General features: G+C 42.4%; 1 protein-coding gene across 2 annotated transcripts in view; it reads left to right on the forward strand.

The window, feature by feature from the left end:
- Window positions 1–10,630, forward strand: part of gdi2 (GDP dissociation inhibitor 2) — a 27,757-nt gene extending 17,127 nt beyond the window's left edge. For both annotated transcript variants that reach the window (XM_076302759.1, XM_076302760.1), the window contains 7 exons: window positions 1–161; window positions 1,512–1,643; window positions 4,053–4,152; window positions 4,319–4,490; window positions 4,687–4,831; window positions 9,006–9,060; window positions 9,204–10,630. The exon at window positions 1–161 is cut by the window's left edge and continues 38 nt beyond it. In XM_076302759.1, coding sequence (XP_076158874.1) covers window positions 1–161; window positions 1,512–1,643; window positions 4,053–4,152; window positions 4,319–4,490; window positions 4,687–4,831; window positions 9,006–9,060; window positions 9,204–9,359 — 921 coding nt within the window. In that variant the 3' untranslated portion in view covers window positions 9,360–10,630. The remainder of the gene's footprint in view (window positions 162–1,511; window positions 1,644–4,052; window positions 4,153–4,318; window positions 4,491–4,686; window positions 4,832–9,005; window positions 9,061–9,203) is intronic.
- The last annotated feature ends 4,614 nt before the right edge of the window (window positions 10,631–15,244 follow it).

The raw sequence follows: 15,244 nt of genomic DNA on the forward strand, positions 1-15,244 counted from the left end.
TTCCTGGTCTTCGTGGCCAACTTCGATGAGAACGACCCTAAAACCATGGAAGGTGTGGACCCCAAAAAAACCACCATGCGTGATGTCTACAAGAAGTTCGACCTGGGACAGGATGTAATGGACTTTACAGGCCATGCCCTAGCGCTCTACCGCACAGATGAGTGAGTCTCTCACACACACACACACACACACACACACACACACACACACCATGCCCTAGCGCTCTACCGCACAGATGAGTGAGTCTCTCACACACACACACACACACACACACACACACACACACACACACACACACACACACACACACACCATGCCCTAGCACTCTACGGCACAGATGAGTGAGTCTCTAACACACACACGCACACGCACACACACACACACATGCGCACACACGCACGCACACACACACACACACACACACACACTGGTGTGGGCAGCCGTGGCCCACTGGTTAGCACTCTGGACTTGTAACCGGAGGGTTGCCGGTTCGAGCCTCGACCAGTAGGCACGGCTGAAGTGCCCTTGAGCAAGGCACCTAACCCCTCACTGCTCCCCGAGCGCCGCTGTTGTAGCAGGCAGCTCACTGCGCCGGGATTAGTGTGTGCTTCACCTCACTGTGTGTTCACTGTGTGCTGTGTGTGTTTCACTAATTCACCGATTGGGTTAAATGCAGAGACCAAATTTCCCTCACGGGATCAAAAGAGTATATATACTTATACTTATATACACACACACACACACACACACACCATGCCCTAAAGCTCTACCGCACAGATGAGTGAGTCTCACACACACACACACGCACACAGATATATGTTCTTTTTGGCACTGATATATCTGACACACATTTCGTTTTATATATTAACACACACACACACACACACACAGATATATGTTCTTTTTTGCACTGATATGTCTGCCACACATTTAGATTTCTATATTAACACACACACACAGATATATGTTCTTTTTTGCACTGATACGTCTGACACACATTTAGTTTTCTATATTAACACACACACACACACACACACACACACACACAGAGATATATGTTCTTTTTTGCACTGATATGTCTGACACACATTTAGTTTTCTATATTAACACACACACACACACACACACACACACACACACCCACAGATATATATGTTCTTTTTTGCACTGATATGTCTGACACACTTTTAGTTTTTTATATTAACACACACACACACCCCTTGCCCCAAGAGAGCTCTAGAAATGACTCGAGTTCAAATGTATATTAGTGAAGTCATGATAATGTGTGTGTGTGTGTAGCTACCTGGACCAGCTGTGCATTGAGTTCAAATGTATGTTAGTGAAGTCATGATAATGTGTGTGTGTGTAGCTACCTGGACGAGCTGTGCATTGAGTTCAAATGTATGTTAGTGAAGTCATGATAATGTGTGTAGCTACATGGACCAGCCGTGCATTGAGTTCAAATGTATGTTAGTGAAGTCATGTTAATGGTATTTCTTGTGTGTGTGTAGCTACCTGGACCAGCCGTGCATTGACACCTTCCACAGGATCAAGCTGTACAGTGAGTCTCTGGCTCGCTACGGCAAGAGTCCTTACCTGTACCCTCTGTACGGCCTTGGGGAGTTACCTCAGGGCTTTGCCAGGTGATCACGCACACACACTAACAACACACACACGCTCCTGTTCAACGCACACAAAATACACACTCATTTCAAACACACTGGCCCTCATTTACCAACCAAACCTAGAAACCAGCGCAGATCTGAACCAGTGTTTCCTCTACGTTTATTTTAGCCACCAACACACCTTCCACACACACCCATACACCAGCAGCAGGAATGTAGTAATTTAGAGCCTACCTTTTGTTGAACCCTGGTTAAAATCCATACCAAACAACCAACGAGAAAACAAATCCATTAAATCCGCCACAAGTTTTTAAAACTTGCTGCCGGCTAGTCAAAACTCCCAGGTTATTACAGGCTGTCAATTCTATCTATGCAATCCTAAAGTTTAGTGTAGCTGTGGGTTAGTGGGGAAATTAAAGTTAGTTGCAAAGCAGGCAGTTTTAAATTGCAGTAATCTAAAATGACCAAATAAAGGCAACCAATCACATCCTAATCTTATTTGTGTGGGAGAACTTTGTTTTATCATCTGCATTTGGTTTTAAATTCCCATTCTATACAGGAAAATGTAGCCTATCAATACAGTGTTTATTCATAATTTTCGAAAATACCTACACACATCATGAAAATGTATTCCTGATTTCATGATAATAATGCAAATACTGCAAGTAAAATCCCAAGAAATATTAAATCCTATGTTTTCACTGAAACTTCTCAGCAGACATTAAGATGCTATAATGGGATGATTCTATAATATTTTTCTGTTCTAGGCTACTGGTTATCGAAATAAACAAGCCAATGAGTCTAAGTTAGTGCTTCATATCCAAACAGAAAAATATGCTTTATATATATTAACACATCAAAACACTCTCATTCTTAATTCTGACATCTGTCAAAGAGAGTGTGTGAATCAATGCGACTGTCTGTGTGGTACTAGTATGAAATACAGAAAAAACTGTAAAAAAGCCATTTTATCATAGTGGGTTATATTGCTTAAATTTTAAGTGAAAGTTATCATTGTTATTATAACATTGTGCTATAAAATACAAGTTAAGGTATTTTGCCTTGGTATGACCGATTGTCATTTTGTGGGCAAACCTAAAGCAGAATACAGTAACTCAAAAAGGGTCAAAGGTCAAATTTGAGTTACATTTTTTTTGTGAAAATTACAATATTATACCTATTACTCAATTGTCAGGACATTAAGATAACTTTAAAGTCATTTTTCTCAGTTTCACACTCTGGTGAGTTAAGGTCTTTTGCCTTAGTAGGGCAGAGCTGGCAGCCGCTAACATTGCATTTAACAATAAGTAGCCTAAAACTAGTCAGAGGTTATTATGGCCCGTCCAGTTTCACTTCACATATTATATATTGTATTGTTGTAGCCTACTTAAAACATTAACGTTCTTCTCAGTGTTCTCAGCAATGCTAATCCGATGTACCTGTCTAGTTTTATTCCATAAATATATTGTTTTTATAGACGTTAGTGGCACTGTTAAAAAAAATCTAGAGGAAACAAACACTGCTGAATGCAGGAGTCATCTTACGATGAGGCTCACGTGTGATTCATCATCTTACGACGAGGCTCACGTGTGATTCATCATCTTACGACGAGGCTCACGTGTGATTCATGAAGCGTTCGTATCACTCCAATTCCAGCACAAGCATGAGTGTGTGTTGGTAAATGTGGCGGCTGAAAACAAGCGTCGTTTAGATATCGCGCCCCAATTCATGGTCATTTGCCCATAGAATTTACGACATGAAGATGCACAATACGTCCAAAAGAGAAACATTTCTGACCTGGAGATGGCCCAAGTGAGAGTGTGACAAGTCACAAAAAGTGTCGCCAAGAAAGCCGGAAAATTATGGCTATTTAAGTGTAACAGACTTTATTTTCGCAGAGAGAATGCATCATTCAACAAATAAATTACGAAACCATACGACACCTGCCATCATACTGCAAATACTGCTGTCGCGCTTTCCAAAGGGAAAGTCATTCTCTCCACATATGGCTATCCTAAGCTATCAAATATGTCAACATAACAGGGTACATTACGGAAAGTAGGCTACAAATGTGCAGGAAAAGTCTTAGGGCCAAGATATTCCATGAATTCAACTCTCGCCTCAAAAACTTGCGTACACGAGTGGAGACTTGACGTGAGATTCGAGCGTAGCCACCGCTCAGGTTCAAATTGATAAATGCCATGCTTTGTGTGGAAATGAGCATACACCTGTCCTACGCCTGTTTTATATCATATGTTTGTTTCAGAAATGAGGGCGACTATCACCATTACAACACACACCGCATATCAGAGCATGTACTTATTCTTACCAGGGCAGCAGAACTAAATCAGAGCATGTACTTATTCTTACCAGGGCAGCAGAACTAAATCCTGCCTTTTCCTTTCTTCTTCCTCTACTCTCTCTCAGACTATGTGCCATCTATGGAGGAACCTACATGTTAAATAAGCCCATTGAGGAGATCATTATCGAGAACGGAAAGGTAGTCGGCGTTAAATCAGAGGGAGAGGTGAGCACACACACACACACACACACACACACACACACACCTCATCTGAAATGCGTAGTATTGCACACTCCTGGTTAAATGTTTATATGGGCTCATTGGAAGCCTATTACAATTATCACTATTATCGCTTTTTGACTAAGTGTGTATACATGTGTGCACTCGGTAGATTGCTCGCTGTAAGCAGCTGATCTGCGACCCCAGCTACTTAATGGACCGGGCCAAAAAGGTGGGCCAGGTGGTCCGGGTCATCTGCATCATAAGCCACCCCATCAAGAACACCAGCGACGCTAACTCCTGCCAGATCATCATCCCCCAGAACCAGGTCAACAGGAAACACGGTATGGGGCTGCCTGAAGTGACATCACACACATGCTACTTGTGAAACCCATGCATACTCATCGTTGATGTGTAACCTCTCATGCGTCTGTCTCAGCAATCACAATAAAAGGAAGTAAGCACACATACACATACTCACACACAGATTTATTTGGTTTGTAACTTGTGTGTGTGTGTGTATGTGTGTCTCGTAAACAGACATCTACGTGTGTATGGCCTCGTTCCCACACAACGTTGCGTCTAAGGGCAAGTACGTAGCCATCGTCAGCACAACAGTGGAGACCAACGACCCCGAGAAGGAGATCCAGCCCGCTCTGGACCTGCTGGAGCCCATTGAGCAGAAGTAAGGCCTGTGTGTGTGTGTGTGTGTGTGTGTGTGTGTGTGTGTGTGTGTGTGTGTGTGTGTGTGTGTGTGTGTGTGTGTGTGTGTGTGTGTGTGTGTGTGTGTGTGTGTGTGTGTGTGTGTGTGTGTGTGTGTGTGTGTGTGTGTGTGTGTGTGTGTGTGTGTGTGTGTGTGTGTGCAGAAGTAAGGCCTGTGTGTGTGCAGAAGTAAGGCCTGTGTGTGTGTGTGCAGAAGTAAGGCGTGTGTGCGTGCAGAAGTAAGGCCTGTGTGTGTGTGCAGAAGTAAGGCCTGTGTGTGTGTGCAGAAGTAAGGCCTGTGTGTGTGTGTGTGTGCAGAAGTAAGGCCTGTGTGTGTGTGTGTGTGTGTGTGCAGAAGTAAGGCCTGTGTGTGTGTGTGTGTGTGTGTGTGCAGAAGTAAGGCCTGTGTGTGTGCGTGTGTGCAGAAGTAAGGCCTGTGTGTGTGTGTGTGTGTGCAGAAGTAAGGCCTGTGTGTGTGTGCGTGTGTGCAGAAGTAAGGCCTGTGTGTGTGTGTGTGTGTGTGTGTGTGTGTGTGTGTGTGTGTGTGTGTGTGCGCAGAAGTAAGGCCTGTGTGTGTGTGTGTGTGTGTGCGTGCAGAAGTGAGGCCTGTGTGTGTGTGTGTGTGTGCGTGCAGAAGTAAGGCCTGTGTGTGTGTGTGTGTGTGTGCGCGTGCGTGCGTGCGTGCGTGCGTGTGCGTGCAGAAGTAAGGCGTGTGTGCGTGCGTGCAGAAGTAAGCAAGGATTAAAGTTCTCCGTCGTAGGACGGATTTCCGTCAATTTGATTTTAGAAATGTCCTATTTGAGATCGATGCAGATCCGATGAGAAAAATAGCAGGGGGGGGGGGGCTGTCACCTTTGCTTTTCCTTTTTAAGGCAACTACAAATATTAGGTAAATGTTTAAGACCTAATAGTGTTCTTGAGAACTTTCTGTGTCTCAATCAGTGACCGCTCAAGAAGATAGCCTACGTCAGCCATATGTTTCGCTTTGTTTATGTTGCTACACACTTGTCTTGAGCGTTTGCTTAAAAAAAAGAACACTTATAACACTTATAACGGTCTAAAAGTTGGATTATAGTGACACAATCGAGACAGCTGATGAGGTTGGCCAATCCGTTTAACTTTTTTGGATATGAGAAGAAGCGTATAGGCTGTGTTCTTTCCGTGCATCAATGTAGACAATTTCTTACTATCGCGAACTCTTGTCAGGGGAGGTCATTCATTTTGGGTGTCACCTATGACTTGAACAGATAGCCTGCTATGCCACCCGATGTAGGCTACTATTATTGTTAGTTTTTAATCAATGCAACTAACATTATGTGTAAAGCGACGCAATATAAACCGTAGCCTATGCAATTTATTATCCCGTCTATTATGACAACAATGTTTTTCACAATTTGCGACGGAAGGTTTTGTCTGAGCGTGTTAACATAAAATAATAATAATATTGTCATCATCGCGAACTGTCGAGTAAGGGGGTCAGTCGTGTTTGTGACGCACAGACAGCCTTGTAGCCTATTTTGGGCCTCACTTTTAACGACAGTAGGTTGTGAGTGTATGTTGACAAAAAATAATCATGCAATTAAAATAGTCAACTTAAAACGTTGCTATAAAATATTATTAATTTATAGCACAAAACCATAACCAGTAGGCCTACCAGAACCTCGCATATTAGCGTCATGATTTGTGTGCGTCTATTTGGCAAGGCCACTAGCTGTCATGTATGCGTTGTTGCTAAAGGAAGGCAGGTGTCAAAAGTTAAAAAAATTTATGGAGATGGGCAGCTGTTGGAAACGGAGGAGAACTAACAAGCCATGGTGTAAAGAAATTAAAGTGCCAGGGGTTTGCTTTTGCGCGGTTCTCTGCAAGAAAATTGTTTATGGATGCAATAGGAAAACGTTTTAGCACGCCACCAATCAGAAGACCGCCATAAGGTTAACATTCGTGCACTTCAGGACATCTTCCCTACCTGGTGCTAGCCACCACGACAGAGGTAGGCTACGTTTATCTATGGCTGACCGTTTTTACGTTTAGAAAGTAGGCTACGCATGTTCTTTCATAACGCAACACCACCTGCCCTTCACAATATCGCAACCTCTTGTCAACCTTATACAATCTGTTGCTGAAGACAAAAGCGCCGTCTCCAGATTGTCGTTATCAAATGCGCAGACCTCCTGCATGGACACACACAGTATTGCTGCTCATTGGAAAACTGAGTTGTCTGTAAAACTCAAAATTACCATGTTTTCATTAAATGCGGATGAGGCAACAAATGGAAATATGAACAATATCTAGAATGTTCTGATTCGTTACTTTGATGAGGAAATGGGAAGTCTTGTAAACTTGATTTTATAGATTTTACTTGGTGTTGAATTGCATATTAACAAGAAAAAAATCTCCCCTTTAAACACTTTTGCCCTGAAGTAATTAAATAAGAGTGTGTTAAAGCCTTTCTACAATATTGCTGCAGTAGAAAAGAACAGCAATGGCTAATCAGCAATGGTCAGGGATGGTACTAAAATATATTTTTGTTCATCAGGAAAACTCAGTCTCAATCAAGAACACTCAATTCGCCTTATTCACATGGTGGCCATTGGCGGCTAAAACGAGGCTACAGGGTACACAAACTATAGGATTGTTATGTTCTATGCATTCACCTGTAGGTGGCATTAATTATATAGTAAGTGTACCCTGTAGCCTCGTTTTGGTTTAAACAATGGCCGGCGTGCGAATAAGGCGAATACTCCCTTTACTTTGCTGTTTGCATCTTTTTGTACATTAAAAACAAATAGGTCGCGACCGCAAAAGGGGTGCTATCTCTATAGGTAGATATGAACAACGTATGACTTATGGCCTGAAAAAAGTTCAGTCAAACGATTTTTTTTCACTTTAATCCCTGAGTAAGGCCTGTGTGTGTGTGTGTGTGCGTGCAGAAGTAAGGCCTGTGTGCGTGCGTGCGTGCGTGCGTGTGTGTGTGTGAGTGAGCCCATTGAGCAGAAGTAAGGCCTGTGTGCGTGCGTGCGTGCGTGCGTGTGCGTGTGTGTGTGTGTGTGAGCCCATTGAGCAGAAGTAAGGCCTGTGTGTGTGTGTGTGTGTGTGTGTGTGTGTGTGTGCAGAAGTAAGGCCTGTGTGTGTGTGTGTGTGTGTGTGTGTGTGTGTGCAGAAGTAAGGCCTGTGTGTGTGTGTGTGTGCCTGTGCAACTTGCAGAGGTGTTTAAAGTGTAAGCTATAATGTCATTACAATAGACCAATTTGAAGTATAGGCTACAAAACCCAAACAGCCGCGGTGCAGTTCTCTTTACTTCCAGTTTTGTTGGTTGTAGGTGAGTAAACGTTTTCCATGTTTGATTACAGCGCTGGCGATATCCTTTACGAACACCACGACCACAAGTTATGAAATCGCTGATCTCTCGCTTCAAATTAATTGTTTGTTCGCGTTGGATAACTCCATTAATAGTGCAAAATACCCAAGTGGGGAGGTCCTGGGATATTGACAATTGTGATGACTCATGGAATGCCTCTTGTCCAATCCGAAATGAATGAGTAGTTAGCAATGATTTTCTGCAATAAACCAGACTTGGAATAACTTTTTCAAAGTTTGTAGAATGTATGCAGATGTCCCTTTCTATGTTACTGGCTATTTATAGTTGTGTAGTAAATATGAAAAAAAACAGATCCAAATTATGGAAATGTAAAACAATCATAATGATACAATGGGATGATAAATACATTCCCTATATGATCGAAAACGTGTTTTTCAAACATTTTTGCAATAAATCAGATTTGTAATAACTTTTATATTAAAGTTTGTAGAATGATTGCAGATCAATTTAGAATGTTACTGACTATTTACAGTTGTGTAGGACGGTTAATATCATAAACAAATCTAAATTTTCGAGAAAACAAACCATAATGATAATAAATTAAATAATTAATAGATTCCCCATTTTATTGACTAGTGATTTCTAACTGACTTCTTTACCATTGAAAATATTTTATTACAATTCTAGTTTATTACAAAACTGGTTGGAAACACATTTTGCCACCAGTTTTGCAATAAAAGAGAATTGTAATAGTTTTATTGCAATTCTGGTAGTCACAGTGCTTTATGTACACTGTGTGTGACATGCCATTTATGTGAACTTTATGATGATTTTGTAGGTTTGTGAGCATCAGTGACCTGCATGAACCCACTGATCTGGGAACCGAGAGTCAGGTGAGATGAGGGATCCACTAACAGACTGTCTGAGAGTTTATTTTACTTTGGGGGGGGGGGGGGGGTTAGTTGTTGGTGTTTTCAGTGAACTTTCCTTCCCTTGGTTGAAATACACAATTTTGATTTGTGGGTATGTCTGGCAGATCTTCATCTCGCGTTCTTACGACGCCACCACCCACTTTGAGACCACCTGCGACGACATCAAGGACATCTACCGCCGCATGACGGGCTCGGACTTTGACTTTGCGGAGATGGAACGCACGAAGAACGACATCTTTGGTGATGCCGCTGACCAGTAGAGGGAGCTAGTGGGCCAGATTGCCCAGACCAGGCGTTATAATCTCCAGTTTAAAAAAAATGCAACTGAAATAAAAAAACAAACGTAAACAAAACAGACCGACAACCAACCAAAAGAAATGGGCTAGCTGATGATCACATGTGTTTTTGTTTTGTTTTTGTTAATCTTTTTTTTTTTGCCCTTATTAAGAAGTTGAAGATACTCAGTTACAAACTTAGCATTTCACTTTGGGAGATGGTAGGGTGACATCAGCTCTTTTCCAGTCAGGGGGGAGATCTGGAGTGATGGTTTAAAAGTATGCTCTCTCTCTCTCTCTCTCTCTCTCTGTGTCTTTCTCTCGCTCACACTCTCTCAGCGATGCCAAATGACCAGCGGTATTATCAAGTCTTATGACCACTCCTACCAGTACTTATCCATTCACAGTGACGAGAGAGAAGGGGTGTGTGTTGTGGGTTTGTAAAGGAGAGAAGAGACATTCTGTGCAAAAAACTGAACATGACCCCCGCTTATGAAGTTGATGTGTGTGTGTGTGTGTGTGTGTGTGTGTGTGCGCGTGCGTGCGTGTGTGTGTTTGTGTTGTAGAATGTTAGTGCTGCGCTTTCTTGCTTCAGGATGTCCTAAATGTCACCCCTGTACCCTATTAAAAAAATCACTGAATTCTCTGATTTGAATCTCGTTTGGCTTGAGTTGTACGTAGTCACCAATCAGAAATCTGTTACTGCGGCAACCTGCGCAGAGTTCCACGGTGGTCAGTTCTGTCCACCAATCACAGCTAGTTATTAAGTCTGCTTGCATCATGTCACAGCAGCAACCCCCAAAAAGTGATGTCAACAGGCGTGAGTTTGTGAGTTTGATTGACACCTTTGCTTTCTCTCCCTCTGCAGCTGGCTTCCACACATGCAAAACCCTTATCATTAGCCAGAGCTGCAAAACAAGCACTTCACAGCTCACACGGTTTTGTGTGTGTGTGTGTGTGTGTGTACGGCCAGAGTGTGCTCTCTTCCTAGACACCCAGACAGACAGACAGTTGATGCTGAAGTTTCAAAGAGGAAGGGGGGGGGGGGGTGTAGACATGGTTGCTGAGTTGTGCTGTAATATCTGTGTTGTGTTTAGAAAGGACCAAACGTCGCCTGCAGTATTGACTTGACAGAAGCCCTGTGTGGAGACATTTAGTGTTTTTAAGAGAATGTTTAAAAAGCTCAATGTTGTACTAACGGGGCTCAAATGATTTCTGTACTGCAAAATAAACATGAACTTGTGGAAAAAAGGTCACGTATGTTTCTCAAGTCGTCTTCTGTGTGTGTATGTGAATATTTGAGACATTACTGTCCTCAATCTCGCTATTTCTCATGGCAGTTATGTCCAGCAATACATGTATAGCAAATATCTCTCCCTTTTTCTCACTACAGAGTACACCGCTGTTGGAGGACTGGTGATTGATTATTCAAGTCTTAAGTTCACTACACTATATTGTCGATTTTAGTATTTGATATTTTCAATGATTATGAAATGGATTAATTTGCATATGCAGACATTTTACTTCATCAACATGTGAAGAGGAGTTGTTTTGAGAGGAAAGAGCAGGACACTGAAGATTGTGTGATTAGCAGAATCATCATAGAGCTGTTACTTCTGGAGAGTTGCATGCTCACTACAGCCTCACCTCCAGCTGCAGAGTCCATATGCTTGAGATCTGGGAATGCTGACTATGGGAATGCTGCTCTCACATCAGCAGTGCTCTCGGCTCCATGTGTGTCTGTTGTCACATCAGCAGTGCTCTCGGCTTGTCAGATTAATCAAACTATGTCTCAAATTAATTTGATAAAAAATGCCCCCCTCCTCCGATTTTGGTGCTTCTACTTTAGCAGCAGTGCAATAAGTAGATGCCACATATTGGGTCCTGACATATTCACAGTAATCCCTAGAAATGGAATATTCATGTTGTTTTATTTAATATTAGTTGTGCAGCTGTATAGTCCATCTTATACACACCCACTGAAGCAACAAAGAAAATGCAAAAAAAGACTTTTGTGTAATTATTCCATATTTTGTGTAGTCATTCTATATCATAACCCCTGACATACAATCCAGATAGTGTACAAGAAACCTCAGCCAAACAACACCAAGAGATTGCAACACCATAAGCATTTTATTGTCAGTATGCATTTTGGGAACCCAAAAGTCCTATGGGGAGTTTCCATAGGGCATTTTACAAAACGCATGAGCATACCTTGGCAAATAATGGTCCAAAGCACTCATTTTGTATTCTATATTGATCTACTTTTGCACACAGCTTCACAAGACCTGGTGCTAGGGCTCAGTTGTGTTTCTAAGTCATCTCAAGTGACCTAGAGGGCTGTAATGTGGTCAGTTCAGAGGAACTTGTTATCCGGCAGAAATATAAAACAGTATTCTAGCCTCTGTACCTCTGTGCCAGTACTTCCCACAGCTATTCTGATTATTCCATAAGAAACTACAAGGTCTCAGCTTTCTAAAGCATTTGAAGGTAGGTGTGGTGGATTTCTATGACTTAAAGGATGCATGTATGTTTTTTATAAACTTTAATATTACTGCAATTATTATGTACACATCTTGAACAGACCAGACCAGCAGTCAAGGAGTGCAGGAGAATACAGTAGACACTAGGCCTCTCATATGATGGAGGATACAGTAGACACTAGGCCGTTCATATGATGGAGGATACAGTAGACACTAGGCCGTTCATATGATGGAGGATACAGTAGACACTAGGCCTCTCATGTGATGGAGGATACAGTAGACACTAGGCCTTTCATATGATGGAGGATACAGTAGACACTAGGCCTCTCATGTGATGGAGGATACAGTAGACACTAGGCCTTTCATATGATGGAGGATACAGTGGACACTAGGCCGTTCATATGATGGAGGATACAGTGGACACTAGGCCTCTCATATGATGGAGGATACAGTAGACACTAGGCCTTTCATATGATGGAGGATACAGTGGACACTAGGCCTCTCATGTGATGGAGGATACAGTGGACACTAGGCCTTTCATATGATGGAGGATACAGTGGACACTAGGCCGTTCATATGATGGAGGATACAGTGGACACTAGGCCTCTCATATGATGGAGGATACAGTAGACACTAGGCCTCTCAACTAGGCCTCTCAACTAGGCCTCTCATGTGATGGAGGATACAGTGGACACTAGGCCTCTCATATGATGGAGGATACAGTGGACACTAGGCCTCTCATATGATGGTCAAGAGAGAGAGGATGATGTCAGCTGGTGATGATAAGAACAAGGCCAAGTAATGGGTGGGCATTGGATGCTATGAAGCAAACGAGATAAGAAGCCCTGCTTACACCCAACTGGATAGAACCAGACAGTTTTGCATATATTGTTATGCATGATGAGAAGATGGTTTCCACCAATATTCGTAACCCTGGTAGATGCTGATTGGCCAACAGGTGTCTTTCGAGAGTGGCGAGAGGAGAGGGCCCAACTCTAAGGTTAAGGGGTATAAAAGAGGCCGCAGCCACCTTTTAGTCAGATCTCATCGGGGGGCGCCAGCTGATGACATCTCACATCACCCTATTGCTTGACACCTGGTCTGGACATCGTTATAGGCTGGACTATCACTGCAATACGGTGAATAAAGATTAACAGTCTTCAGAGATCTCCTGTCTGCATTGTCTCCTTCGGACGCCTTCCAGAGTGCTAATTAGTAAATAGTTAAGTGATTAATTGCTAATTGGATTTGGAAGTGGACCAGTTTTTCCAGACTGGAGGTTCCAACCGAGATGTGACACAGGATTCATCAGGCAGCAGTTCTGCCCCGGGTGAAGCAGGTCCCGGCAGCCGGTTCCCCAAGGGCCCAAAAGGTAGGCAATTTTGCTCGGAGGGAAACAATACAGGAACTACAATCTACAATAGAGGCCAGGAACACACAGACGCACAGTTGTGATTGAGGAGATCGCCGAGGGACAGAGAGAGGGTCGGTTGGAGGATGTTGGAATAAAAAGTGGATCAATTGTGACAGCCCTCGGAATACTGTTCAAGGACTTGCACCAGACACATGCTTTGGACATAAATGCTTTGATAAAAGTACTCACAAGCCCATCAACAGAGACGCCTGACCCTCTGAGTAATGAGGAAAGCCTTTCCCCCTATAGCCCCTCTAGTAGAAGTCCTCCTTACACCCCTTAAGCCCAGAGAAGGACAGAGAAGAAGGTAAGGAGGCAGAGCAGAGTACAGAGGTCTTGGAAGACGAATCGGAGCTCACAGTGGGAAGTGATTGGGAGGAGCTAGATGAGGGAGGAGCGTGGGATTGGCCAGAGTCAGCTGGCACTCAGCCAGGGGGCCGGCCAGAAGTAGACTACATCCAATCAGGTTCAGAGGAGGAGGTGCCCCCTCTCGCAAGACACACCTAGCACGCAGCCCAGATTATACGAACTGTGTTCTGCCTTTAAGGGAAGGAGACGTAGGTTTGTAAGAAATAGGGATGGGCAAAGCGAGGCTTTATGAAACACTGAAACGTTCGAAGCAATTGTGCCGAATTGTTCCGAAGCTTTGAAACAATTCCGACACCTCAGAGCTGTTTAGGGTGAAACTAATCTGTCAAATGCTTCGTATTGAAGATGTAGTCTTTAAAGTTCGTGGCTCGCTGTGTTACCTGTGTTCAGTCTTTGTTAAAAGCTAAGCAGTCATGGTCAATTACTAGATGGGAGACCACATGAAGTGACAATAAAGAGAATCTATTGCTGCCACTAGTGTTCTCTAAATCACTTTCTTCTAGGGCTGTAAATCGATTAAAAAAATGAATCTAATTAATTACATACTCTGTGATTAATTAATCTAAATTAATCACATATATAATATTTGCTGTGAAAGTATTTTTAAATATTTAAATTCAAATGAATCATTGAATAATCAGCATTAGTGACATTAAAGTTCAAAAACTCTTTTATTATTATTTTAATAATGCCCATAATAATCTATGATATGACCTAATATGCTGAGGAAATAAATAAAAAAGTGCTTCGGGAAGAAGTTTTTTTTCATATACAAGCTATTTCAGGCCACAGATATAACCTAGGGGACACAATGAAAATAAATTAACACTCCCCTCAATGTCAACACTATTTCTTTGCATTAATGTGCGACACCATCAGGCCGTTTTTTAAAAGTAAATGTTCCAATCAATGATCTAGGCAGCACATTTTCTTCTCTCTCCTTTTTACAGTCTAATGGTTACTGACTACAATGGCTCGGGGTCAAAGGTCATACGGAATCGATTAATCTGCGTTATTTTTTTTAATCAGTTATTTTTTCTCAAATTAATTAATCGAAATTAATCAGTTATTTTGACAGCCCTACTTTCTTCTTATAAAAACTCCATTTTTGACCATTCTGAGAGTTTAGTTGAAACTGTGTGGTTAATGATGAATCAAGAAAACTTATAGCTAAACGATCTGAAACAATACCTTACAAATCAAACGGGGATCGAACCACATTTGAGCAGCCTGGGCTACCGTGCAAAAAACACCCTCACTAACCACTACATCATGGTTATTGCTTAATAATAGTCTACACTGTTAATTGAACGCGCGGGCACGCCTGCCGACACCGGTGAAATGCACCGAAGGTTCACTTAACTTTGGTCACATGACATGGGGATTTTGAACGATGTTTCGAAGCAGTGGTCACGACATGGCTGTTTTGAACCACGTTTCGAAGCAGTGTTTCGAAACACTTGTGCTTCGAAGCCTCGACACTGATTCGAGACGTCGGTTTTGAAAGTCACACCCCTAGTAAGAAATTTTCCCCCTGTAAGGAGACATGGAAGGCTCACACTAGATTAAAACATCACTATAAAATCTTACAGTGTATTTGCAAA

Source organism: Alosa pseudoharengus, unplaced genomic scaffold (genome assembly GCF_046254945.1).
Source record: "Alosa pseudoharengus isolate Yale_2024_CS ecotype anadromous, Long Island Sound unplaced genomic scaffold, YU_APseudo_1.1 YU_APseudo_1.1_scf_24, whole genome shotgun sequence".
In the NCBI taxonomy this organism is placed as follows: Eukaryota; Metazoa; Chordata; class Actinopteri; order Clupeiformes; family Clupeidae; genus Alosa; species Alosa pseudoharengus.